This window comes from Polypterus senegalus, chromosome 11 (genome assembly GCF_016835505.1).
Source record: "Polypterus senegalus isolate Bchr_013 chromosome 11, ASM1683550v1, whole genome shotgun sequence".
NCBI classification, from domain to species: Eukaryota; Metazoa; Chordata; class Cladistia; order Polypteriformes; family Polypteridae; genus Polypterus; species Polypterus senegalus.
Genome location: NC_053164.1, coordinates 100,912,657 through 100,938,860, shown reverse-complemented (window position 1 = coordinate 100,938,860; position 26,204 = coordinate 100,912,657). Strand labels below are relative to the sequence as shown.

The 26,204-nt window shown below is 39.0% G+C and overlaps 1 protein-coding gene across 3 annotated transcripts in view; it reads right to left on the bottom strand.

Annotated features, from left to right (window-relative positions):
- Positions 1-705: 705 nt before the first annotated feature.
- Positions 706-26,204, bottom strand: part of LOC120539373 — a 52,588-nt gene continuing 27,089 nt past the window's right edge. For all 3 annotated transcript variants that reach the window (XM_039769375.1, XM_039769377.1, XM_039769376.1), the window contains 9 exons: positions 21,420-21,449; positions 20,383-20,415; positions 19,203-19,232; positions 15,908-15,946; positions 13,658-13,690; positions 12,827-12,847; positions 3,853-3,885; positions 3,561-3,601; positions 706-837 (listed from right to left, as the gene is read on the bottom strand). In XM_039769375.1, coding sequence (XP_039625309.1) covers positions 3,564-3,601; positions 3,853-3,885; positions 12,827-12,847; positions 13,658-13,690; positions 15,908-15,946; positions 19,203-19,232; positions 20,383-20,415; positions 21,420-21,449 — 257 coding nt within the window. In that variant the 3' untranslated portion in view covers positions 706-837; positions 3,561-3,563. The remainder of the gene's footprint in view (positions 838-3,560; positions 3,602-3,852; positions 3,886-12,826; positions 12,848-13,657; positions 13,691-15,907; positions 15,947-19,202; positions 19,233-20,382; positions 20,416-21,419; positions 21,450-26,204) is intronic.

Genomic DNA, 26,204 nt, shown 5'->3' with positions numbered 1-26,204 from the left:
GTACTAGAAAGCAAAAGTATGGGTGAGGAAAAAACTTAGGATCACTTATGATCATTGTGAAATATAGGCCTGGACTCCAGCTCTCTTGTCCTTTCCTATGTTTCCCAATAGTCTCACTCCTTTTGGTCATGAGTTCCTGGTGTCAGCCTGTGATATCTTTCTGGTTCCTGAACCCTAAATGGCATCCTTGAGCATAATATACATTTAAAAACAAAATATAATAGATACAAATGTAAAACATAAGCATTTGAAACTTGAATGAAATTAAAATGAGCAGCCCCAGAAGACTATCAAGCTGAAATGGCCATCTTTTTGCATGTCTACTGTCGGCTTAAGAAATGCATGCAAGAGAGGAATGTTATCTTGTCATGTGATGCCTGAAACATAATTTCTGCTCTATAAATACCCTCAGTATCGTCTCCTTCCCGGCATTTGTTTCAGTCACATTCTTCCACCAAACCTATCATCGCCTTTGCAGCTGCCCCTCTTTTCTCATTGAGTGTAGGAGGAATTCCATAGCCAGACTCTCTTTCACCCAAAGGGAACGGCAGTACATTCCACTCCCATCTGTGAAGCGGGCCTGAGGCTCCGATTAAATATTTTTTTCTCCTACCTGGGAGGGAAGGATTTTTTTTTTCTTCTTCAACATGCAGAAAATACTGTAGAATGTCAGTAGCTTACATTATAAAAAAAAGTTTAATGATGTAAGTAAATGCAGAATTTATTCATAGTTTATTAATGTTAAGTTATTTATGGCAGCAGCCAATAGTACATTGTGCTTTCTTTCTTCTATTGCTCGAGGCAGACTCTTCAGATAGGAAGGCCCCCATAAAGCACCTGTGGATGAAATGTGCACGATGAAGTCTTTAACATCTCAAGGACCCACCATAGCTCAATATACTTGCATAATTAATTAATTATTTCCTGTGTTGTCTTGTACAGTGAGGTAAAGTGGTTACCTGATCTGACTTCTATCTGTCTCACTGCCCTTTCTAAAACTGCACTGACTTTGTTTTCTTTTTATTCAGAAGCAGCAAGTCAAAGTGTTTTGTTCTCTGAATGATTTAAGAGGAAGTTTAATAAAATCTAAGACGAGAACAAGCCAGTTTAGTCTGGTGCGGGTTGTCACTTCCTTTGTTACAATGCCTCTAAAAGGCACTTGGCTCTGCCTTAAAACAAAGATGTGAGTGACACAGCACTGCATGAAGTCATGTCATGTGGTTTTAAAGAAATGTCATTATAGATTTTTAAACAGGTTGGATGTGTTTTTGTCCCCTTTTTATTTGTAATCTATCCTCATCTCTCATATTCCAGGTTCTGCCACATCATAAAGACTTGTAAAGCTGGTTAACTGACAAGCTTAAATTAATTTAGTGTTGTCAAACAGACTAATGGACTTGTGCTATTGTCACACAGCTATATTTTCTTTGGCTTGATTCCTGGCCGAGTCACTATCTTCATGAGCTGTGCATGTTCTCCCCATGTCTGTGTGGCATTTCTTTGGGCACTGTGGTATCTTCACGCATTCCAGAAGACATGCACAACAGATTGTCTGTGGCTTTAAATGTGGCCTGGTGTGACTTAACTGTGCCCTGTCTTGGGCAGTTCCTTGCCTGTTCACTGACTCTGTTTGGTTTGGCTCCCTACAACTCTTGCACTGGACTTGATGAGTTTATAAAATTAATGGATGGATGATTTAAGCCCTACTCAGACAAAAGGTGCGGTGAAGTAATCTTTACTGGAGGACAACTATAACTTTTAAGTCCTGCTCTGACAGTTTTAGTTTAAACCAGGAGGTGGAGTATAGTTAGTGCTAGAGGTGGGCCTATACACACCAATATCTCCTGTCCTTGCCTTAAGTTGTTAATGCATGCATCAGTTCAGAACACAATAGCAACCATTATTTATAAAAACAATATGTCCATTCACACCCCTAGGTTTTCACTGTTATTTTTTTTACATCAGTACCCTTTCTAATATCTGAGTTTATTCCCATTGCCCCACTTCCACCCATCCATTTATTTAGCTCACACATCAATACCAGTGTAGTTCTTTTTTCCACTTCAGGTACTTGGTAACACAATTATTACCTCATTCTTACCTCTAGAATTTTTTTTTTTTTAATTAATAGAATTTTTCTAACATATAAATTCGTATGGGTATAGTTTAACCATGGGTTATTTTTTCTGACTTTTTATAGAAGGTAACAGTCTCTGTAATCTTTACTGAGAGGTGAACACACAGTGTGTTATAAATTAAAGTGGCCCTCCAGTAATCGGAGCAGTGGCTGTGAGGCTAGAGATCTGTGCCAGCAATCGGAAGGTTGCTGGTTCGAATCCCATAAATGCCAGAAGTGACTCTACTCCATTGGGCCTCTGAGCAAGACCCTTAACCTGCAATTGCTTCCTCCTAGGTATGATGTTAACCTGCAAGCAGATCCTCCAGCTTGCAGGGAAAACTAGGAGGTTGGCGGCAGGACCGGCACTCCAGCCAACCTTAAAAAAACTTTGCATGGCTCCAGCATAGTGCTGAGGTGCCACCCGTTGCACGACTGCACACGGATCTCAATCTGGGTGGTTCGCTGTGTGGTGGGTGCAGCAACACACTGTAATCAGCGCATGCTCCCAACCTCGATCTCCAGTAGTAATTGCTTTAATCCAATTCTTTGTTTAAAACTCATCCCGTCCGAATAGCACTGAAGTGTGGGTGGGTGTCTGCACATTGAGCCCTGCAATGGGCTTTATTTTTTTTTTTCTAGGATGTGCCCAAGATGACCAACACACTATTAAAGACAAAGTGGTCAAGGAGTGATGGTTACATGAGGCAAATAAAGCAGATTAAATTAAACTATAATCACTGTTTTATACATTAACCAAAAAAGTACTGAATCAGAAGATATAAAGTAGGCTTTCTTCAATCCATCTACAGTCAGAAAACTTTTGGTTTGACAAAAAGTGCACATAGTACTAAAAATGTATCCATCATCACTCCTGAAGAGTTCAATTCCAGGGTCAAGGAGGGCTTTAGCCGATCCAGACAGCATTGGGCGCAAGGCATGAACTAGCTCAGAAGGGGCTCCCATTCATGCCCACGTGAACACTCAATGAAATGGGGCCAATTTTGAGCTATCACCTTACCCAAAATGCATTTCCTTAAGAAAGTTCAGTTTATCTGGAAAGACCACACAACATGGAGAGAACACGTACATTCCACCGAGAGAGACTAACAGGGCTAGGAGTCGATTCCAGCACAATACTACCTGCTCAAGCAGCATTTCGGCTACTTGACTTTCCATTAATATATCTTCAGAGTTTGCTTTCTTCTAGTTAAAGCTACAAAGAGCCTGAATAGCTCCAATGCTATGTAGAACACTGGCCCACCATTGACTATACTCATTCATTCAAGACTCACCTCTACTGTTTCTGGGGACGTTTCAAGTTTGTAGACTGTGGAAAGTAATTGTTAGCAAACTCCGGGAGAACATGCAAACTCCACTCAGATGGCACATCTGCCTGGCCTTAGACTTGGGTCTCCATGTTGTTGGGTGTAAAGTTTCTTACCTTTTAATTGTCCAGATCTTCGATACTTTGAAGAAGTTCATCTAGTGTGAAAATTTGTCGGTAAGTATTTTTTACAATGTCTTTCATATGAATAAATACAAAAAACCTCAGAGAGTTAAGACAATATGCTGCATGCATGTAATTTTAGAAAGGGCTGTTTCAAGAAAAAGAAGTACATTTCTGCCATTGTTCTAGTTGTGCCCTGAAAAGGTCAGCAGGGAATGCAACAAAACTATTAAAAAGACACTTTAAGGAAAAACACAATGAATATGTGCATCATAGTTTAACTTACCCAGCTGCCCAAGTTCATCCATGTTGATATTATCTAAATAAAAAGAAGCATTTATTAGACAATCTGTTGCTGGTAGGTTGCTCCACACTCTCGGGTGAATTGATTGGTGTATTAGAAGGCATGAGCTTACTCCAGGGAGCAGAGACTGTAGCATTATAGTTTTATAAGGGACATTTCTGGTGTTGTTCTTTCAGACAGTGTACAAGAGGCCTGAAGCAGCTTTCTCCATTAGCATTCAAATAACAGAGGAATTATAATAACCATCAAGAAAGCATAAAAATAGCTTAAACCCCATACTTTGTGTTCCCTTAGTTATCAGCAAACTTAAACCATCCTTATGTTTTGACAATCTTCCCATGCTATGCAGAGGACTGGCAGTCCAGTTTCTTTCATTGAATGTATTCCTGTTTCCCTCAGTGTGAGTGGGCCCAAACTCTTCCTGTCCAGACATTCATAATTTAGTAAAGCTCAATTGGTATTTGTATGTGTCTCCAGATGAGGTCACTACAAGAGGCCAAGTGTATTACATGTCTGTGTGTGTGCCCCCCAATATAAGCCAACAGCATCACCAAATGGAAAGGCTTACCCCCATCCTGGACTCTTACCTGTGGACCTTCAAATGAATCACATGAAAGAAAACAAGACAATTTCATGATCATCCATATCTGCAATCCTCCTAGATGGTAACCCATGTATCTTTTATTCCTTAATGTTGAAACTTCCTCTTATTAATATTAAGTCTGTTTAATACAATTATAGTATCTTAGGAAGGAAATGCTGTTGTGTTAGGTTATTTTGCGTCAAACTTACTAGTGCACCAACCGACTGTTCAGTAGTTAACCCATGCGGCTGGCTTTCCACCCCTTAAGATCTGCACCCTGGGCGAACGCCTAATTAACCTTAATGGTGACTCCAGCCCAGTGTAGCACAGAATATAACACAGAAACCAATGGTAATCGGGACACCATTACATGATAGGGCAGCCTCATGTGCCCACCCATGCATACTAAATGTAATAATCTTTTTCATGTAAAAGTGAACCAGAGCAGCCAGAGAGAAAAAAAATATCATACGGACACACACAGAATACATTTTCAAACAGAGAGGGTGATCATATTCGGATTCCAACCAATTTTCCTAGGGCTTTCAGACCGCTGTTCTAAACTCAGAACTAACATGCTCGCTTGGTTTAGTTCTTATTTATTAAATCGATTCCAATATGTATAGAAATGTGCTGACAGTACTCCATCATTATACACAGAAGTGAGGTATGGTGTCCCGCAGGGCTCAGTACTGGGACCTTTACTATATTCACTTTACATGCTTCCACTGGGATCTCTCATTAGGAAACAATGTTAATTTTCACTCGTATGCAGATGACACCCAGTTATACCTTTCATTTAAATCAAATGAAGTTTCTCCAATGTTGTCTTTAATTAGTTTTGTTAGTGAATTAAAGGAGTGGATGGATGAGAACTACTTGTCTTTAAATACCGATAAAACAGAAATGCTAATTGTTGGAGGGAATGACGCTGATCACAACAATATTCTGTCATCTTTTAACTCAGTTGGAATCACCATTAATTTTACTGAATCAGCCCACAATCTAGGAGTTCTCTTTGACTCAAGCATGTTATTGAAAGCACATATTACAAAGTTCTCCAAATCATCTTTCTTCCATCTTAAAAATGTTGGGAAATTAAGGCGCTTTCTAAATTAAACAGGATTCTGAGAAATTAATTCATGCATTTATTTCTAGTAGGATTGACTACTGCAATGCAGTGTTCACTGGATGTTCAAACTGTTCTTTATACAGCCTCCAGTTAATCCAAAATGCTGCTGCAAGAATTATTACAAGAACAAGAAAATATGAACACATAACTCCAGTTCTTAAATCTTTACACTGGCTCCCAGTTAAGTTTAGGGCAGATTTCAAAATCCCCCTTTTAACATATAAAACATTAAATGGCCAAGGTCTGGCTTACTTGTCTGAACTTATCATGACTTACAAACCTGAGCACATTAAGATCTCAAGATGCCGGTCTGCTTAGGATTCCAAGGATTAATAAAATAACAGTGGGAGGTCGAGCTTTTAGTTACAGGGCCCCTAAACTGTGGAATGGTCTTCCTGCTTCCATAAGAGATGCCCCTTCAGTCTCAGCTTTTAAATCCCGGGTGAAGACTCACTACTTCAGTTTAGCATACCCTGACTAGAGCTGCTGATTAACTGCACAGACTGCATCTCTGTTGTTAGTCATTAGCATTAAAACATAAGTAACACGATAGTTATAATTTATTACTAACCCTCACCTATTCTGTTTCTCTTCTCGGTACTCAAATGAGGTACTTGGTGCCACGGCCCTCCTGCAAAGTTGTTTTGCCTGCCTAAGGTAAAGTCATCTCTGATGGAGGATCGCAGGAATCGTGGGGTAGTGGGGTCCTTTCATTGGATTGGCTGGCCCAGCGCTGTTTCAGCTGCGGAATGGCCAAATGGGGGAGGCAGCTTGATGCCTGAGGTCTCCAGGACTAGAAACAAATCCAAATCATATTATGTGATTTCATCTACTGTTAAATTCTGCTCCGTACTTGTAAAATTTTTATTTCTATACTGTATTCAGGATTTGTTCTGTTCTGTGTATTGTATTGACGTCCTTCTTTTTGATACCCACTGCACGCCCAACCTACCTGGAAATGGGTCTCTTTTTGAACTGCCTTTCCCAAGGCTTCTTCCATTTTTTCCCTACAAGTGTTTTTTTGGGAGTTTTTCCTTGCATTCTCAGAGTTCAGCCTGGGGGGCTGTCAAGAGACAGGGCCTGTTAAAGGCCATTGCTGCACTTCTTGTGTGATTTTGGGCTACACAAAAAATAAATTGTATTGTATGCTCTCCTCTTAATTTTCAAATTTCTCTAAACTATCATTGTTTATGTATTTTGTGAAATTATGAGTACACTTTACTGTGGATATATATATATATATATATATATATATATATATATATATATATATATATATATATATATATATATATATATATATAAGGGATGAGTTCTGGGAAATTTTTTTAGTGTGTGAAAGGGTTTGATTTGTGTTGAATTTACTCTGCCCCCTAAGATGATCAAAGTAGCACATCAGACTGATCCAGAAAATAAGAAGGAAACTGTAGATCTGAAACGAATGCATTTGCACTATGAGAATACATCTTATTCTATTCTGGCATTTAAATCAGTTTAAACTCATCTGCATTTAAATTATACCCCATGATCAACTTGGTGCCTTGGTACCAGCATGATTTCCCTCTGAGCTCAAGTCGCTGCCCTCTCCAGTTAGACAAAGATGAAATGTTTGGTCCTAAACTGTTACTTAGGACATGACTCTCACCTCAGCCTGCTTCCCCTCTAGTAATTTTACTGTAACTTTGAAAACTACTTTAACCAGCAATGGAAATGTTTAAGAAGTGTACATCCTTTTTTTCCAATTGGAGACTGACTAGGCTAAAGCAAGGATAAGAAACAAAAACCCAATTATAATTGTAGACATTTGAAACATGAGGGAAATTGAAAGTCTGAAAGCAGAGCAAAGGCCAAGACCTTTAAACACTAAGAGATGGTAAATCACTTTACATTATGAACCTACATTTTCATACTTTTTAAATCTATCTATCTATCTAGGAGACTGCCTTGTGTCAGTAGCCTCCAGTGTCACAGTGCTAGCCATCTACTGTCTTTCATACCTCGGTGTTTTAGAGACCAAAAGTGCTACATCAAGCGGCTATTGCCAGTCAACCAGAGACAAATAATGAGTAATAATTTGCATTGGAAACGTGTTTCAGTTCATCTTTATGCCATACTTCATCATATTGGCCCAAGCTCCATTTCTGACATGCACTTAGCTCACTGTTTTATTGGGTTGGATTAGGCTAACGGCACAACTTGGTGCCATCTCAGTTTCACATTAAGGCTAAAAGGCACTTTCTGATGTGCTTTTGTGTTCAGCCTGATGCCCTCTCTAGTCACACACAGCCTGATGATCATTTTTTTATTTGCTATGCCTTTGAACGTAGCTCACTTCATCCTATAGTAAAACTGCAATAAAGGACAATTTCCGGTATGATTTAGAACTCCTTTTTGGCCTCCCCATTTGTCAACATACTGAGAGACGTTCTGCTTCTAATCTCAGAATGGTGCCACACAGTCACACTATTGGAATGAAAAAATCCTGATATGCAAGTGAACTCAATCATTAAGACTGAAAGACATTTTTTTTCCAATATTCATCAGAGATCCCTTTACCATCCCTACTAGCCTGTGTTTAGCAATGTGCCATCTCTCATCACATTGTCCTCATCGATCATTCCAGGTATACGCCCTCGGCTCAATTTGCGTCTTGTATGTTCATAAATGAATGAAAGATCATTTCCAGCATAACTCCAAGATCAAGGTGATGTCCTCTGTGGTTAGGATCATTTTAGATTTGCTTGTTAGCTCAGCTTACAGTCCACTCCAGCCGTAGCCTGCCTAAATGTTATTCACGATGTGCAGTTCAAATTAAATTAGCCCTGTATCAGCCATTTCCCAATTGCCAACCCACTTATTCTGTGGCCCTTTCTGGTCATTTTGGACTGACAGATCATTTCAGACATGCTTTCTTTCTGCCTCTTTTGTTCACACATGAAATGCCATACAGTTCACCTGTGGATCTTTCACCATCACATCATTAATCAGCACCCCATCATCCCATGAATGTCTTCTACGCTCCTAAAATGGGAGCATCTCATTCTACAGCTCAGTATACAGTACGTTCTTATACAATATAGAAGGACAAAAAGTGCTGGCTATTACATAATCTTAAGGGTTGGCAGGCCTGTATGCAAGTGATACGGTAATATGTTTCCGCATTGATAGCAGGAAGTGCCACTCATTTAGGGCTGCCACTCACTTCCTTGTGCCTTTTATTTCTCCTAAGATACATTTTGTTCTTATTTTTGGGGTATTAGTTCTTCTTACCAACTTAGAGAAGTGTAGTCAAACAAGTGAGTCCAAAGAGAATCTGAGAAATGACACAGAGGTGTTGCTACTCGGTAGCCCTGTCTGACCTCCCAACAGCAGAACAATTTATCAGAGGCGACAGAAGCTCTGGTGCTGGCTTATCAGCAGAGCACAGGGCATCTCACCATTAATAAAATGTTCTTTGACGTCTTTATCTTTGCAGCAGAGAGTTTTTCCTATAATTATGAGAATGAGGAGCACAGAACACCAGCAAAGTCAAGTGACAAGTGAGAGCACTTTGTGCTGTACCCCGGCACGTGGGAAGGCTTCCAAATCATTACTGGTTATCATTAATTAAATTAAACTTGGTTGCCTTCCATATTTAGAGTGTCAGAAGACGGGGTGGAGCGACATGGCATGGCAAGGCGGCACAGTGGTTACCATGGTCACCTCAGGATGCCTCTGGTTACATAAACAAGACACAATGAGGAGGCTTCTAGCTCCCTCTGCCAGTGAAACTGTGTAGGGTTACTGGTTATTTCTTTAAGCAGCAAAATGGCATGGATGAGTCTCAGAGAATTTTTGGTTAATGTTATATAACTGAAACACAAGTGCTTTCCACATTTAAAATGGGAGAAAAGGAGCTGGGTCAGCATGAACTGGCAAGGCTGCTCAGTAGCTAGGACTGCTACTTTATAGTTCCAGAGTGCTGGGTTCAAGTCACAGTCTTTGAGAACTTCTTATGTTTCTGCACATTCGCTCTCCATCTGTAACTCCAGTTTTTCTCCCACTAATGTCTTGGCAACTCTAGAACATAAGAAATTTGACAAACGAGAAGAGACCATTCAGTTGATCGGTCTTGATTGTTTCATCCAAGCACTTCTTTCTGGTTCAACTACATGTGTATCATAAAGGAGGCAACCTCTGAACTGATTTAGTAGTTTATGTTGCCACAACTCTAAACTGGCCCAGTGCAGGTGTGACCATGCCATGGATCAGTCCTTCACCCGCAGCTTGGTTTTGGGCTTTGTGCCCATTGCCATTTCACTGTTACAGTTGCTTCTGAAACTGATCAAGTGAGTTCAGTATGCATTGAAGCAGGTTGATGAAGCCAAGGATTTCTGGATAATGTTGTTAAAAAGAGGTCCCTAAACTTGGTTTTCTTGGACAAATGAGGCTCCTTTTTTTGCATTTCAACAAGTTTCCGCAGTCACACATAGGCCTAAGGCCATAATTACCCTTTGTGAAACATTTAGAATGTTTAGTTTTAGCCCACTAGTAAAAGAACAAGACACAGACAGATGACACACGAAAAGATTATAACTGTGAAGTGGCACTGGTAGAACCGGGAAATTCCCCAGGAGGAGCTGGAAGAGGCTACAGTGGGCAGGCTTGTCCAAGCCAGCACACTGCCATCGTATCCCTCATCAAGATAAGTGGATTAAATGAAGCATCCCACCAATCTGTCGTGGATAAGCTGGTGCAGAGAAAGGAATTGGCCAACGTGTTAGTCACAGTCAAGCACACTAGAGAGAACCAAACATCTAAAGTCTGTTCAAGTATTACAGCAGACAGAGCAAGGCATCTATGAAAGAAAAGTATTAAAAGGAAAGAATTTATAATAATCATAATAACATTAATAATACATTATGTACTGGCACCACAAACAAGTAGACTCAAATAAACTATATTATTAAGTACACTCTCACCACGGTACTAGAAAATGGCACATATAAACTATACTGGGACAGAACTATACTGACAGACAAAACTGTCCATCATAAAAGACCAGACATAACACTGGCACACAAACAAAATAAAACAATATTTTTGACATTACAGTATCAAACAGTCACAACTTACAACTGTTTATGGAGAATGGACAAAAACATCATTGTGCCCATTGCTGTAGCCACTGCTGGTGTCATCGCACATGCACTACACAAAAGCCTACAGGCATTACATATAAAACAATACACATATATAAAACGGGGCGGCACGGTAGCACTGCTGCCTCACTGTAAGGAGACATGGGTTTGCTTTCCGCGACCTCCCTGCGTTGAGTTTGCATGTTCTCCCCGTGTCTGCGTGGGTTTCCTCCCACAGTCCAAAGACATGCAGGTTAGGTATGTTGGCGATCCTAAATTGTCCCTAGTGTGTGCTTGGTGTGTGTGTGTGTGGGTGTGTGGGCTGGCACCCTGCCCGGGATTTGTTCCCACCTTGTTAGGATATAGTGGGTTGGAAAATGATTGACTGACTGACTGACATATATAAAACAATAAAACAATCCACATATATAAAACTACAGAAAGCAACCATTATAACACATATCACATAGTAAGGAATTTCCTCAACACAAACAAAATTCCTTAAAACATCCACGTATACATGCCACATAGCACAGCCTATGACACTATGGCGTCAGGTAAACAGTCTGTCCTTCAACGTTAGCCAAACAGGGGAGATGCGAAGAATTGAACGCACACCTCTGTTCATTAACGGTACTGCAGTGGAGAGCATTGAGTGTTTCAAATACCTGGAAATCAACATCAGGAGTGACTTAAGATGGTCCACACACCCAGACATTCTGGTGAGAAAGACAAGGCAGCACCTTCATCATCTCAGACTACTGAAGAAATTCAGGGGGTCAAAAAGACTCCTGAAGTTCTTCTAGCATACGGTTGTTGAACGTGTCACTGCCAGGTGATAAAATGCCTTGTAAATGACCAGAAAGCCCTGCAGAGAGTTATGCATTCAGCTGAACACATCACTACTAGGCCTGTATACAAAAAAAATTGCACTACCAAAGTAGCCAGGATCATGAAGGTCTCCTCTCACTCTTTGTACAGCCAGTTTAAATGGTTAAGATCTTTCAGGTGCCTGCATTGCCTCAAGTCAAAAACAAAAAGATAGAGAAAGAGCTTCACTTCCCAGGTGATAAAAATAAGAAATGCTCATCTTGTCAGGCATTCCTCAAAATTGTAAAAATAGTCATCTGTTTAACTGTTATGTAACAATTATTATACATCTATCTGCACCTTTGAATATTTTATATCTATTGGTAATGTATATGTGTTAATTTAATGGCACAATACAGGCTGATTAGTGAGCTGCATTTCAATGTATACTCTTGTGACAAATACATAAAATCTTCAATCTTGAGTTGGCCTGATATAGGAGATACAGTAACAATGGACTATCCCAGATATACATAGAATAACAGCAATAATAATAACAATAGTAGGAATTGAAGCTCCACTCTAATAAAGTCAAACCAGTTTTTTAACCATAGTTGGTTCAGTTTAGCAATGGGCAGCACTGTGGCACAGCGGTTAGCACTGCTGCTTTGCAGCTCCTTTAGGTCAATCTTGATTCCCAGTCTATTCATTATCTGTGTGAAACATAAATATGTTGTCATTGTGATTTTTATCCTCTCTCTTCTCAAAAGTCACGCGTCTTAGTTTGATTGCTGACTCCAGCGAGGAATGTTATGTGATAGTGCTCCTTATAAAGAACTGACATGGCTTTTCAGGGATGGTTTGTGCCTTGCATCTGTTGTTTAGGCTCTAATTTTACATGATCCTGTAATGGAAAAATAGGCAATTGTTCCAATGTCATGTTTTAGGAGCAGAGAAAGCCAGTGCAGTTCTGCTATGGTTAATAAATCTGTTTCATGTATGGGTCATAGCCCACATCTGGTTGTTGCCATGTTGAGTTTGCATGTTCTCTCCATGTATGTGTGTGTGGTTTTTTTTCTGGGCATTGCGTTTTCTTTTCTATGTGTTTTTCATTGCTTATTAGACTGATTGGTGATCCCAAAGTGGATCTATGTGAACAAGTGTGCCCTGCAATGGATTGAGAACTGGTTCCTGCCTTGTGCTCAGTGCTTCCACTGTAGGGTCGAGCCCAACTGGCTTAAGCCAGTTTCAGATTGTTATGTAAGGTATAAATCAGGTGATCCAAACCAGAGCATTCTTTTCAATACTTACCTCTTTCTCCTTTCACTGAATCTGTAGTAAAGACAAAGAAAACAAGGAAATATTTCAGCAAAGTAGGTTGTCAGTATCCTAACAGAAGGAGGACAGAGTTAACCTTGCTTTATGTGTTATGCCTGAGCTTGACTAGTAAGAGGAGATTTTAACTAGATCTGAAGGTGTACCATATATATTGTATTGTGCCATTCATTTCAAGTATATGTCAGTTTCAGATTAGTAAACTGATTCCACGTCTCTACAATGTATCAAAGGGAGAAAGTTCAAAAGCAACCCCCTAGCCTGTATTATATGGTGCCAGTATATTCAGATTTTAACTCGTATCTTGCTCTGGTGAGAATGTGGGTCCTCCAGTGGTCTTGGCACCCTATTTGGAACTGGTTCCAGCTTTCTGCTGAATGTTAACTCCTACTCTCCTACAAATGTAGATATCTTCGTCTAAGAATTAATCTTGTATCCCAAAGTCAAGTTCAGTTCATTTCTAATGTCAGGATCAATAGTTAGACTCACGACTCGATTAGGTCAGCCAGTCCTATATTCCAATGTTTCTTTATCTATTTCTCTCTTCCTCAAATTCAGCCTCTCTATTCACAAGGAAAACTCTGCAACACTTTCTTATTATGGTTACCTACCCCTTTAATATAACTGCATCAATTGATGAGGTGCGTGACGCTATCTAAAGCCAGAGAAGAGCCTCTTGTTTGTCCTGTCATTGCTCTACCTGTTCTCTCTCAAACATCTGGCCACTTAAAAGTATTTACGTTAGACAAGGATCACAGGCCTGAATGCAGGAATAAAAAATGCATTTGATCAAAACGTAAAATATACCTGAATGATCAAATTCGTTTGCAGCCAAGTTTTCTGAAACAAGAAGAACATGTAATCTTATTAGCAGCTCTAGCACATGGCAGTAAGAAAGTCAATACATCGAACACTTAGGTGGAAATAATGAACAGCTGATTAATACCATACTGGACATCTCATAATATTTTGGAGTGTGGAGCTTTTCATTAATGAGCATAACTACACCCATATGAACTAGGACCCCATCAGCTTGAAGAAACACATTTCATATTGCCTAAACCCTTCTGTGATGTAGCCACACTAAGTGTGCAGTGTACCCTTAGGCTTCGGTATGTCATGAGGGAGCTGCACACTTGGCTATCTCAAATGACCAACAGATGGCGTTTACGATGCATCCGTATTTAGGGCTACAATTGCTTCCTGTGTAATAGTACATATAATGTAAAGAAACTGGTAAGCGTAAGGAATATATGTGTTTACAGGACACAGTCAATTAAAATTTTACGTTTGGTTTACATGACCTGTTTTCTTGGGTGTTTAAACAGTAAGTTCATTATTTTTCAAATCAAAGTTATTTCTTCACAAACATGGTATGTACACATTTGCCCCACACAACCTGTGCTCTAAAGTTAAGTATTTTCTTTAAACTTTAAAAAATACATAGCTAGTCCTGACATTTTATGCTCACCCTATAGGGCACAGGGCTCCAATGAAAAATAAAATAAGTAGCTAATTATGCATTTCTGGTCTGTGCTTTTCTTAGTCAAGGTTATGTAGCACAAGCCAGTAAAGAGTTACAAAAAGCCCAGTACCGTTTACTCCCACAGTAATCTAAAATAAAAAAAGCACTTCGATATCAGGAATGCATCACGTACAAGGCATTATGCTAATCAAAATGGGGCTAATGTATTGTTTTTATTATATTTGGAAATGTTTGTGTACTGTCCCTTTAATTGTAGATATACTCCATCATCTTTGTGAGTGGTTTTCCAAGAGGCGGGGCTACAATGATGTCACTGCTGCTGAGACCTCCCCCTGGCTATATATTTAGTGAACAAAATGCTATAGTATCCTGAACTAGGAGTTTCCAGGTATGCCACTTAAAACACTTCCAAAAATAACCACTAGAGGGTGAAATCCCATCATAAACCCAAACTAGATGCACATGGGCCTTGAAGAACTGATATAAAAAAAATTGTTCTCCACAAAAAACAGTTTCCAATCAAACTGAATCTCTGTGGAGCACAAAGGCAGAATGGAATTGCCTGTAACATGAAGGCAATCCAAGACAAGCAATTCCCAAAACAGATTCCAACAGAGAGTTCAAAAACCAAAGCAGAACGTCAAAAATCCAGAAATCCAATAAACACAAAAGATCAATAAATACAAGTAAACTCACCAAGTCCCAAGCGCATTCACAATGAACCACCAGGAACTATGAAAGGCAGTTCCTGGCGATGACTGACGGGTGGCACCACCTTCTAGGGGACCACCCACAGAAGACATGGATCATAACTCAAGCATTGATACAGATACATAAAACGTAAAGAATACAAATAAGGCAAAAATGTACAACGAAAACACAAAAGAAGCATTTGCACCCTAGCCAGGGGAGGAAGCCTAGTGGAGATATGACACTCTGGAGCGGTTCATTGAAGTTCATTGGAGAATATTAATGCGTTACTTTTTTCCTGGCTATTGACTATTTTCTGCTCTGTTTCTTGTTTTTTATCTGAAAGTGTGTTTTTAAATGTGGTTACCTTTAATTGCATTGTTTTTGCTATGGTTTAAGCATTTTTTTGTGATTTCCCTTTTTTCTATAAATTCTTTCATTAATAAAACATCAGTGATTTGATTTCTCCATGCACTTTCCATGGTTCTTCCTCTTGTGAGGCATGTTTGAGAGTCTAAAACTTTTTTGAACTTTTCAACCACTTTCTGCATGTTGAGGCCTAGACAGACTGAAGCCTTCTGCTCGCAGTTGGGGACCTGGCTGGATTAGGGTGAGGATTTTCCACACAAGCCAATGGGAAGACCTGCTTTGGTGGCTCATTTTAAGGCCTCACGCCATTTCATAGCTCATTTGGGACTCAATTCACAACAGTGATCTTTTTATCAAGTGCCTGAGGCCTGCCGTTTTCATTCCAGTGCACCATAGTATTTCAGTTAAGCTTCTGGCAGGTGACTGTGTTATAATGGAGTGATTGCTTCATGCTGGCTGCCAATAGCAGCAAAACCTATTATTCAACATATTGCTAGTGTAAAAAGGCTCACCTAAATTTCCACCTTCATTAGCTTCTAGAGCGAGATTGCCTGTGAAAAGAAGAAACAGTGCTTTGAGTAACATGGCAGCTTTTGATATAAAAGGACATTACCTTCAGCAAAACCTTCCATCTTCCATTCTACATGCAGGTGCATGCCATGTAGTTGTCTTGCCTCTTTCTGACTTGGAGCCGAGTTGAATTCTCCAAAGAAACCATCCCTCTGAGAAAGCAACAACACTTAAGTGCACTTTGGTGCAATGTATTCTTAGCTAAAGGAAGAGAGACTCGAATAAAGTTGAGGCTTCCACAACTATAGGAAGGGAGATGCTGCTAAGAAAGAGTTGGAGCTACACTAAGCAATCTGTGGATATATTTTTAACAGTTGCTTTATCCGTTTGAGGATCACAGAGGCCAGAGAACTGGGTGCATGAAGGGAAACAACCCTGGACAGAGCAGCAGTCCATCATGAGGCAATATTTATAACATTTACATCAACACTGCCAATGTCTAACAACTGTACTAGATTTAAATTCAGCCTTACGACTGAGTGAATTATCACTGTAGGAGAACCTGATGTAAATAATTTTACTGTGTACTGTCACACACGTGCGAGTAGGAGGCAGCTAAAGGGCTTAAGTAATGGTAATACCAAATCCAACCAGGGGGCAGTGGGGTGCAGTGACTGTCTTTCTCAGTTCCCTGCAGACATTTCCCGAGAAATCCTGCCAGGTTCTGGCACCTCCGAAGACGTCACTTCTGGTTCCAGCCCCATAGAGGACGTCACTTCCAGTCCAGAAGACGTCACTTCTGGTTCCGGTCCCTTAGATGATGTCACTTCCTATACAGGCCTTTAAAGCCGCCATCTTACCAGCAATGAATCAGTTCTGTTCTGCTGTCTTGTGAAAAACTCTGTTCTTTTCAAGAAGCCTTTTGCAGACAGGGATATTATACGGGTGGCTGTCCCAAATCTTTTCACAATGACTGGTCTGTGTTTCTATCACAGTACATGTTATGAATAGAGGCCATGTTCTGCATCAGGACTTTTCTTTTACCTTTCTTGATTTCTCCATCTGCTAAAGATGTTATGGCAGTGAATGTCTACACTGTGTAAGAATTAAAGCAGCACCACCTTTGTCAGAGGTGAGAATAAAACTTAAACAGGATATTCAACTTAAAATCTCCCTCCCTGTCTCTCACCTGGACCTGTCTGGACGCTGGCCTTAAGTGTGACGTCCTTTGCAGCTACTGACAAATGATACAACAGTGAGGTTTCACTTTATCTTTTCCCATAGGAAAATGTTACTACTCAAAGGTTGATCTTTGATGGCTCATGAGACCTAAAAGAGATTCTCGTTTATGTTTCATTTAAGAATCAACTTTGTCATTAATGTGTCTCCTAAAATTACTTAGGAGAAATAGCTTTAGACAGAAAGGAGACACAACTGAGGTTAAAGAAGTCCAAACTGATAATGGGGGTTCAAATGTGTGGTATACTTTGTAGTCTCTCTTTAATATTCTTCAAGACTTCACATTGTTTTACTAATTATTGGACTGATGCCTTTATCAAAGGTGACTTACAACATTTGAGACACCATTAGTTACATTTCTTTTGTTGGAAAGCAGACAGATGAAGTGACTTGCTTGTGGTCACCTGGTGTCAGTAGTGGGATTTGAATCCACAACTCAGGGTCTGATCTCTACCATCTTACCGACTGCCACAATGCCTAGCTTTTCTTCTAGCCTAAGTATGATCTAATTGGAGCCCAGCAATATGAAATTACAGCAAGTAATAGTTTTATTCAGAAGCAAGGCCTACAGCTATGTAATCATAGTAAAGTATTTTATTACCACAACTGTTCATACATTTTACCATATATTACTGAACACACAATGTAAATATCTTCAAATTGCAAACAAAATGTTAAGACACTACTTGGAAGATCTGAGCTCATTGTCTGACTTTGCTGAGATCTCTGCTGAAACTCAAAAAGGAGACATTTGTGAGAACACTGGAGTATTTTATTTCTCAGGAGAACAATCTGAGAACATGAAAGAAAAGAAAACGTCTCCAAGTTTATTTATTTCTGCGCTAATTACTGTCTAGAAGAAACCAACAAGACATTAAGGAGATGTCTTTTTTGAGTTTTCCTTCCTACGGGATGTGCCCATTGTTTTCTAGACCGCTGACTATAATTTCCGTTGATGGTCATTCCACTTTGTTTACTGGTTACACTCTTATTAAGGTTAGCCATCTTACAACTTTTTAAACGTCATGTAGAAGTGTGAGAAGGCAGAGTGGAATTTCAACATTTGGAATCTAACTGCACTGACTAAATTGCAATATATTTTCATGATTTACAGAGTGTGATGGACGGCCAGCGTTTCAGTCTGGCCGGGACGTCCCTCAACAAAGAAAAGGAGGAAAAGTAGCCTTTTCAGGGCACTGCATCCCCCTGGACTCTAGATGACAGATTCCCTGGACGGAAATGGTTCCCTGGATTCCCTCAGGGCATCATGGGACATTGGAATCTGTTTCGTCAGCCCTGTTGGATGCCGTGGGTGCCGCCAGGGGGATCTCACCAAGAACCTGGGGACTATTATTGGTACAACAACCTGGAAGTACTTCGAAGTCACGAGGATGGAAGCTGCAGTACTTCCGGGATACTTGAAGAAGTAGGATGTGGCATTTGACCCAGAGAAGGAACACTTCCTGCTCAAGGACTATTTAAAGGACTGGTTGAAACCCAGCAAGCTGAGCCAGAGTTGGGTGGTAGAGTGATGAGGCTGCTGGGTGGAGAGGAGGATTATTTTTTATTATTGATTATTGAATTTGTGAATTGTGGAGTGTGCGGTGCTTTGTGCACTATAACTGAAGAATATTATTAAAGAAATTATTCTTGGTATTTTAAACGTGTGTTTTGGACGTCTGTCTGGTGGGTTCAACGGGGCAACAGCGACCCCTAGCGTCCACAAGAGGAAACCTCCAGGTTTCAAAGAGAAGTTATTCCTAACTCTATAGCGACCATTTTTAAACACAACAGCAGACACAAATATTGATGACCACATATTAATGAAACTGGTCCAGATGTTAAAATTTAACAATTTAGGAGATGGCTGTTGCTGTACTTGTAATATCATACACTAATATCATGGTTTAATTACGCAATTCCAACAATATCAAATGCACCTCTAAATGTGTTTTCAATCCCGGTGTCTATATGATTAAAAGTGTTTTTGGGAGAGTTGAATAATTTATTTTGCATGCTGCATTCCTACTGAGGAGATCAAGCTGTTTGTCTACTTACCCAGTGAGAGGTCCTCATTTTCAACCTCATCTAAAAATACAAACAAGCTTTCAGAATGCAATTTGTAATTGGTAATTGTTATTATCAAATATATGAGCACAAATTCACTTAGTCATTTTGTCTGTATGATAAAATCACACAATGATAGGGAGATGTAACTACACTGAACACAAATCATAGATAATATTAAATGGGTTAATGAAGTATAAATCAGAACTTATTTTGATAATACAATGCTTTTAAAATGACACACCTTCTCCTCAATTACTTATAATGGATTTCGATATCCTGGCTCATTTAGGCCCATTGTAAATGACCTTTTTTTTGCTTTACTAGCCCATTTAAGGGTAACAAGTTGGTTACCAGCTTTGTCTCACAACTCCAGCATACAGGGCTGACATATCAGGCCAATCTCTAACTGTGTGCATGTCAACATGACATTTCCAGTCACTCCAGTTCACCTTACACAAGCCAAAGGCCAGTAGGTTAGACTGAATGACGACACTAAGTAACTCTTAATCTCAGACTCGCCCCAGGGGTCTTCTGCTGAGAAGCGAAACTGAGAGTGAGTCTTGCCACTGTGGAGATTATAGATGGCAGTGCTTTACTTCTTACTGGGTGGTACCAATGCAGAATTTAAAGTCACTTGTTTGTCATAATGGAGATGATTAACTTGAAAATTGCTCCGGGGGTGCTGCACAATGGGTGATACTGTACAAAAAAACAATTTCTCCTTGGGGATTAATACAACAACAACAACAACATTTATTTATATAGCACATTTTCATACAAACAGTAGCTCAAAGTGCTTTACATAATAAAGAATAGAAAAAAGACACAATAAGAAAACAAAATAAATCAACATTAATTAACATCGAATAAGAGTAAGGTTCAATGGCCAGGGGAGACAGAAAAAACAAAAAAACTCCAGACGGCTGGAGAAAAAAATAAAATCTGTAGGGATTCCAGACCATGAGACCGCCCAGTCCCCTCTGGGCATTCTACCTAACATAAATGAAACAGTAATACCTATAATAAAGTATATCAAATCAAAATCAAAAATATGTGGATGATTGCAAAGTGGTTTGATAGTGTTTTCTTCATAATAAAGAAGACTAGTTAGGATTTTAGCTCACAAATGTTGTATTAAATATGACATCACTTAGGCAGTAGATCTTACCATCGATATTCTGATCATCTAAATACGCTGTATCTGAAATTATAAAAAATATTTGTTTAAATTGTAAAAAAATTCCATTTGCGTTATTCAGTCCGAAAACCAGAGCAAATTTTAATTTCATGTTTTCTGTAACTGCATACCAAAGGCCTATGGACATAAAGGCTGTGAAAAATTATAGGCTATTAATCTGCGATAAATCATGTTAGTGACCAGCAGTCTTGGGGCCTTTGACTATCCATGCTCTAGTCGTTTTGACACACACATTTCATCTGCACAAGAACATTTCACAAAATTCTTGATACAAGTTCACTTCACTAGTGCCCCACTTTGAACAACAGTAAACAATATCAAAATTTCCATGAAAAAAAATTCTAACTATTTGTGTCATATAACCCATTTTGAGTCATATAATTTCAACACCTTAAACATAATTTGGCTAAAATATTGGTAAATAAACCATGTCTAGAAAATCATCTCAAGAATAAAACTAGAGCACATTGTTCAGGCTGAATCTCCGTTGAAGCTTATTGTATCAGGGATTCTCTGATCTCTATTCTCCCATGAGATTAAAGTTTTTCTTGTTCGTCACTCTAAACCGGGATGAGCAAGTTGGCCCAGGAGTATTTTGTTCCAACCCAGTTGCTTAATTAGAAAACAATCCTTGTCAGTAAGAGATCTTAATTAATATCATGGCTTGCCAGTGTTAAGTCTGCAGTATCAGATCATTCTTATATTGTAGATATTTTCCCCCTCTAAGGATTTCATCCAAATGCGTAGGTTTTAGCCCCTCACTTTTTTCACTTCAGTTTTCTTGTAAGTATTTTATTAAACCAAATAATGCATGATGAATACACACGGGTATAAATAGAAACAAGTTGGATGAAGATGTTTTGCTGATGCTGTACCCTTTGAAACTTCTGCTCTATCACACCATGAACTAATGAAGCCATTGGGTTATACAGTAGCTCTGTATATTGGCTCGCATATCACCATTTTTGTTAAACAGCTAGATAGGATGAAACTCTGTAACTACATACCTCTCTCCTCAAGGTCTTGTGCATCAAGATCTGAAAAACAAAAAGATAAAATCATTACTATCGTGCTAAAATTAAAACGACTGATTTATGGTTTAGATCTAACGTGTCCAAAGGTGATATCCGCACCAACGTCAGGTGTACAAGAGCAGGTGTTACCAGAGCTCTGCAGTTGAAGTGCTAAGAAAGTGACACTACCTGCTAAGGTTATTTTCTTATTTGGTTGGTAGCAGTTGGTATAGCAGTTAGAGTTTGAATTCTGGCTCTGTTACTGCCAGCATGGAGTTTGCATGCCCCCTCTTTGTCTTTGTCCAGGTATTCCTGACATTTTTTTTCCACACATCCCAAAAACATCCATGTTTGGGTAATTGACAAATTGAAAATTTCTCAGTATGATTGTAACTGCAAGAAACCCTGTCTTGCACATCCCTTATGGCCTCTGGTCCTATTTTGAACTGAAATAAATTTAACATATTCAGAAAATGGTTTCATTTGCTATGTCTCCATTTATAATCATTAACTTTGGCACCCACACAAATTCTATGGTTGAATTAAATGATATTACTGGCATCATTGAATGAGACCATTTATTATCGATACATAATATTAATTTTCACTCATTATTAATACTGTCAGCTTTAATAACTTATACAATACATATTCAATTATGTTGTTGGTTAACTGCTTTAAGTCTGTCAGGGCTGATGTCAACTTTTGTCAAAAGGAGGAATTGACGATGTAATTCACTGTAAACTGTGACAAAACCAACCGTTATGTTTTAGTTGGACTCTCGTTGCTAGTAGGAAAGTTAGATTCATTGGCTTAACCGAGATTCCCTGCACTCGTGTGAGTAGCAAGGCGCAAACAACGGCAAAAATGGCACTGACATCTAGTAAGAGATCAAAGTGAATGCGTAAAGCAAAATACTCCGGCAAAGACATTTTGCCTATTATCTCTGAACTGGACTATGACTTGTTGGACTCAGATTTTGAAACAAAGTGATCGAAAATGAATATGAGGTTCCAGTTTCAGCTGATTGGTCCCCAGCTAATCGTTGTACTGACAATGTTCGCCAGGGAGGACTGCCACTTAACAGATTGCAATGCACTGCGACCGTGTCCCAGCCATGCAAAGACAGCCTAGCAGCAAGCCTGCCACACATTCTTGTCAAATTGGCAGCCACGGCATGCAGCAACAGATGTTTTATGTTGATTTCTGTGTGAAATGACTGCTTTTCAGAAACTATGTTTTTGGAAAAAATATTCAGCCCTCAAAGAGTTAAAGAAATTAAACACTGCATTGAAGGAAATCGTTTATCTTTTAACCCAAAGAAAACTGAAGTTCTTTCATTTTGTTGGAAATTTTGTAGAAGTAATGCAGTTCTAAATTCTAAGGACGCAAACTTAATGTTGCTCAGTTTGTTTGTGAATGTCTGTGTTTTGTTTTGTTTTATGTTCCTGCTAAATTACCATTAAATCTTTGCATTCCCCAACTTCACGATGACACAAGTAACACACAACTGATATATGCATTATGTCAAACAGGGCTGATTCATGTAATCCTTTACTGGCGTGAACGTCATGTCTCACAGAGCTACACAGTAGTTAAGTCAGCAGGGATCATAACAGTAAATGTATGTCTGTTGGCTGTCATGAGAGCTTAGAATGGACTTTAGGAATCCACTTTCTAACAGGAAATGGATCGGTTTCCATTCATCATAATAATAATATTAAAGGTTGTGAACCCACGGATGTATGGTCAGGGGAGGCAGGTTAGGCAGAGCCTTATCTGTCATTATGAAAAGTAAAAAAACTAATAATGATAACATAAAATAAATGTGTCCACGGGTCTTCGCTATAAATTTGTTTTTTGTATGATTCCATTAATTTTGGTCATTTTTATATTCAAAATTGCTTATTTTGTGCATTTTCCTGTTCAAATAGAGGAGAGAAACACGAGTTCCGTCAGCAACAAGCCTCACCTCACCTCAGACTGCGCTGTCCCACACACAGTGTGTTGATGCTTCCAATTGGCGCATGCCTGTTGCTGTCATTCTGTATGTCACCAATATAATGTTTGCAGATATGTTTATTATACACCCTGACTTTCCACATTCTGGCTAATATCTTTAATGAATGTGTGTGACCTATTTAGTCCTGCTGATTGGACATAAAACCACAGTGAAATGGCACAAGGTGAGGCAGACAGTACCATGCCACACTGAAGGGGGGCGCATGTGAGCCCAACAGGTGCTCGTTGCTGCTGTTCTTCTACATAGAGGCGCCAATAAGTTAGTGATATCAGAAAGTCAAGTGCACTGGAGTGGTCCATTTATTTTTAGTTTTTGTTCTGACAGACTGCCAAAATAGAAGATTAAGATTTTAAAACTAAAGGAAAATAAGGAGGACTTTTACAAGAAAATGACCAAGATATTCATGGAGAAGGATAGGTGCATTGACTTCATTTACAAATTGAGGTAAGACTATAAACGGTTTACAATTTTATAAAAAATGGGATTAGACTAAGAACAAAAACAATCCAATATTTAAAAACTCAATTTTGTCCTTAAATAAAATATTCTTTTGTTTTTCTTGTTATCTTTTTCTTCAGGGGTGCCCACACTTTTTCGGCTTGTGAACTACTTTTAAAATGACCAGGTCGAAATGATCTACCTACATTAAAATGCAATATATATATATATATATATATATATACTGTATATATATACTGAGTATACTTTATACATAAAATGTACGTTGTCGTACCTTGCATAACTGAATAACCTTTATGGCACAATAACAATTCAATACATTTATGGTCACTACAGTATTTGGATTTAATAATCGTCATGTGGGAAAAGGCTGACTGGCATAAATAAGTAGAGCCGAATAATGCAGTCAAAGAGCGTTTGAATTCAGCGGAGTGAAAAATGACGGCTGTCCGATTAACTGTGATTTAAGTGCCTTCTCCTTTCTCTTTCTCAGATCGCATTTTGGAAGGACATCAGTTTCGTAGTTTTTATGAACAGTTCGAAAGTGCCTTTCCACATTTTCCTTCTTTGGAATAGCAATGATAGATTGACAGATCAGACAAACGCACTTCGATTGTGACATTGTGAGAAAAAAAACCCTCTTCCAATTCCACATCCAGCCCACACCCTCCCCAAACATTTTTTTTAAATCCCTTCTTTAGTTGATATAAATTGGAAGGCTAACTAGATCACAGCCGGAGTTTTGCAGTAGCTCGCGCGTTTGATTGTGCGTGTGGGATGACCAGTGTGTTAGAAGAGAAGAGATCTTAGACTGGCAAATGCCATAGGGAGGATATATGATAGACTAACGTTTAAAAATTTTTTTTTTTTTAATGCAATGCGATCTACCTGCACTACCTTTGCAATCTACCGGTCGATCACAATCAACGCATTGGGCACCCCTGCTTTTATTGAACAGTCTCTATTAAAATTGCTCAATTAATGTCAAAATTGAAATTAGTTTTTTTTCTTTGTACACTACTCAATACTTTCGTTTGTATTGAATGAGTATGAATTGTGGAATTGCAACATCAAATTTAGAACGAATGGAGGGTGAGGAGGAAATGGGCTCTCTCTCGTCGCTAAAAAATGTAACATGCTTTCTTAGCCAAATATGTATACCTATGTGTGTGTAAAAAATGCTGATGAGATATAAAACATAACCAGCAGTCAATGTGCATGCTGGCTGCCAATTGAATAGTGAATAAGCCACTTTTTTGGATTCATATATTTGTAAATCTGACTCTGAAGGAGTCTGTGCCTCACCGGCCATGAACCTCACCACATGCCACTGTGTGAACCTGTGATTCCAACGATGCTGGCAATTCCCCAATTCTAAGACTTTAATTACTGGGCTATAAATTCTGGAGTGGCCTAACAACAACAGGGCCATTGATCGCAGTGTTAAAACATGTCTAAACACCTCTATTCTTTAGCAAAGAGTAAACTACCTAAATGCGTTAAGATTTAATTATTATTTGCATATTGTACCACTTTATTAGGCAGAGGGCACAAACGTTTGCAAATGTATTGTTTGAAACTTGCAGTTCTATGAAAACTGTTAAATTACTTTACCAATTCTTATACTGGAGGTCTTTAAACAAAAAAATATTAAACTAAATTAAAGATGTGCTTGGTGTTGTTTTTTTGATGTTAAATTATCCTCCCAAATAAAAATGGCTGGAAAAAAACAATTGAACAGCACAGTTCTGTAGTGGCGTCTCCAAAAATCAGCTTTGTGAATCAGAGACTTGACATTGGCCAGCAGAGAAATCTTGTGGTAGTCATCAGACAAGCTTGTATGTCTTAATTTTTGGATAATTCCTTATTTTTAAAGTAGACCAATCAGCTTTTCAACAAAGTATATGCAAATTTGACCAAACACTATTTTGTTACGGTCATGTGGAGGACGGTGGCCAGCCTGATTTCTTACATAACCATAAAGGCCACCCAATTATGCCAACAGAAAACCATGCTTGCTGGAAAGTTTCAGCTCCTATATATATTTCTGTAAAGCACAGTTCTTATGCAGCAGTACATAAGGATACACTGAGGAATGCAGCTGAAGATCTGTTCATTTTAGCACTGCCTGCTTTTCCCAAATACTGTAAGATGGCCGTTTATTCATTGAGTATTTCTAGGCGTAGCTTTCCTTAGAGTCATGGCCACTGCATTTAATTTTTCTTGTCAGTTATTACCAAGCTTCTTTTAACTTCACCTGTTTGTTATCTGGTACAAATCTTGTAATTGATATTTAA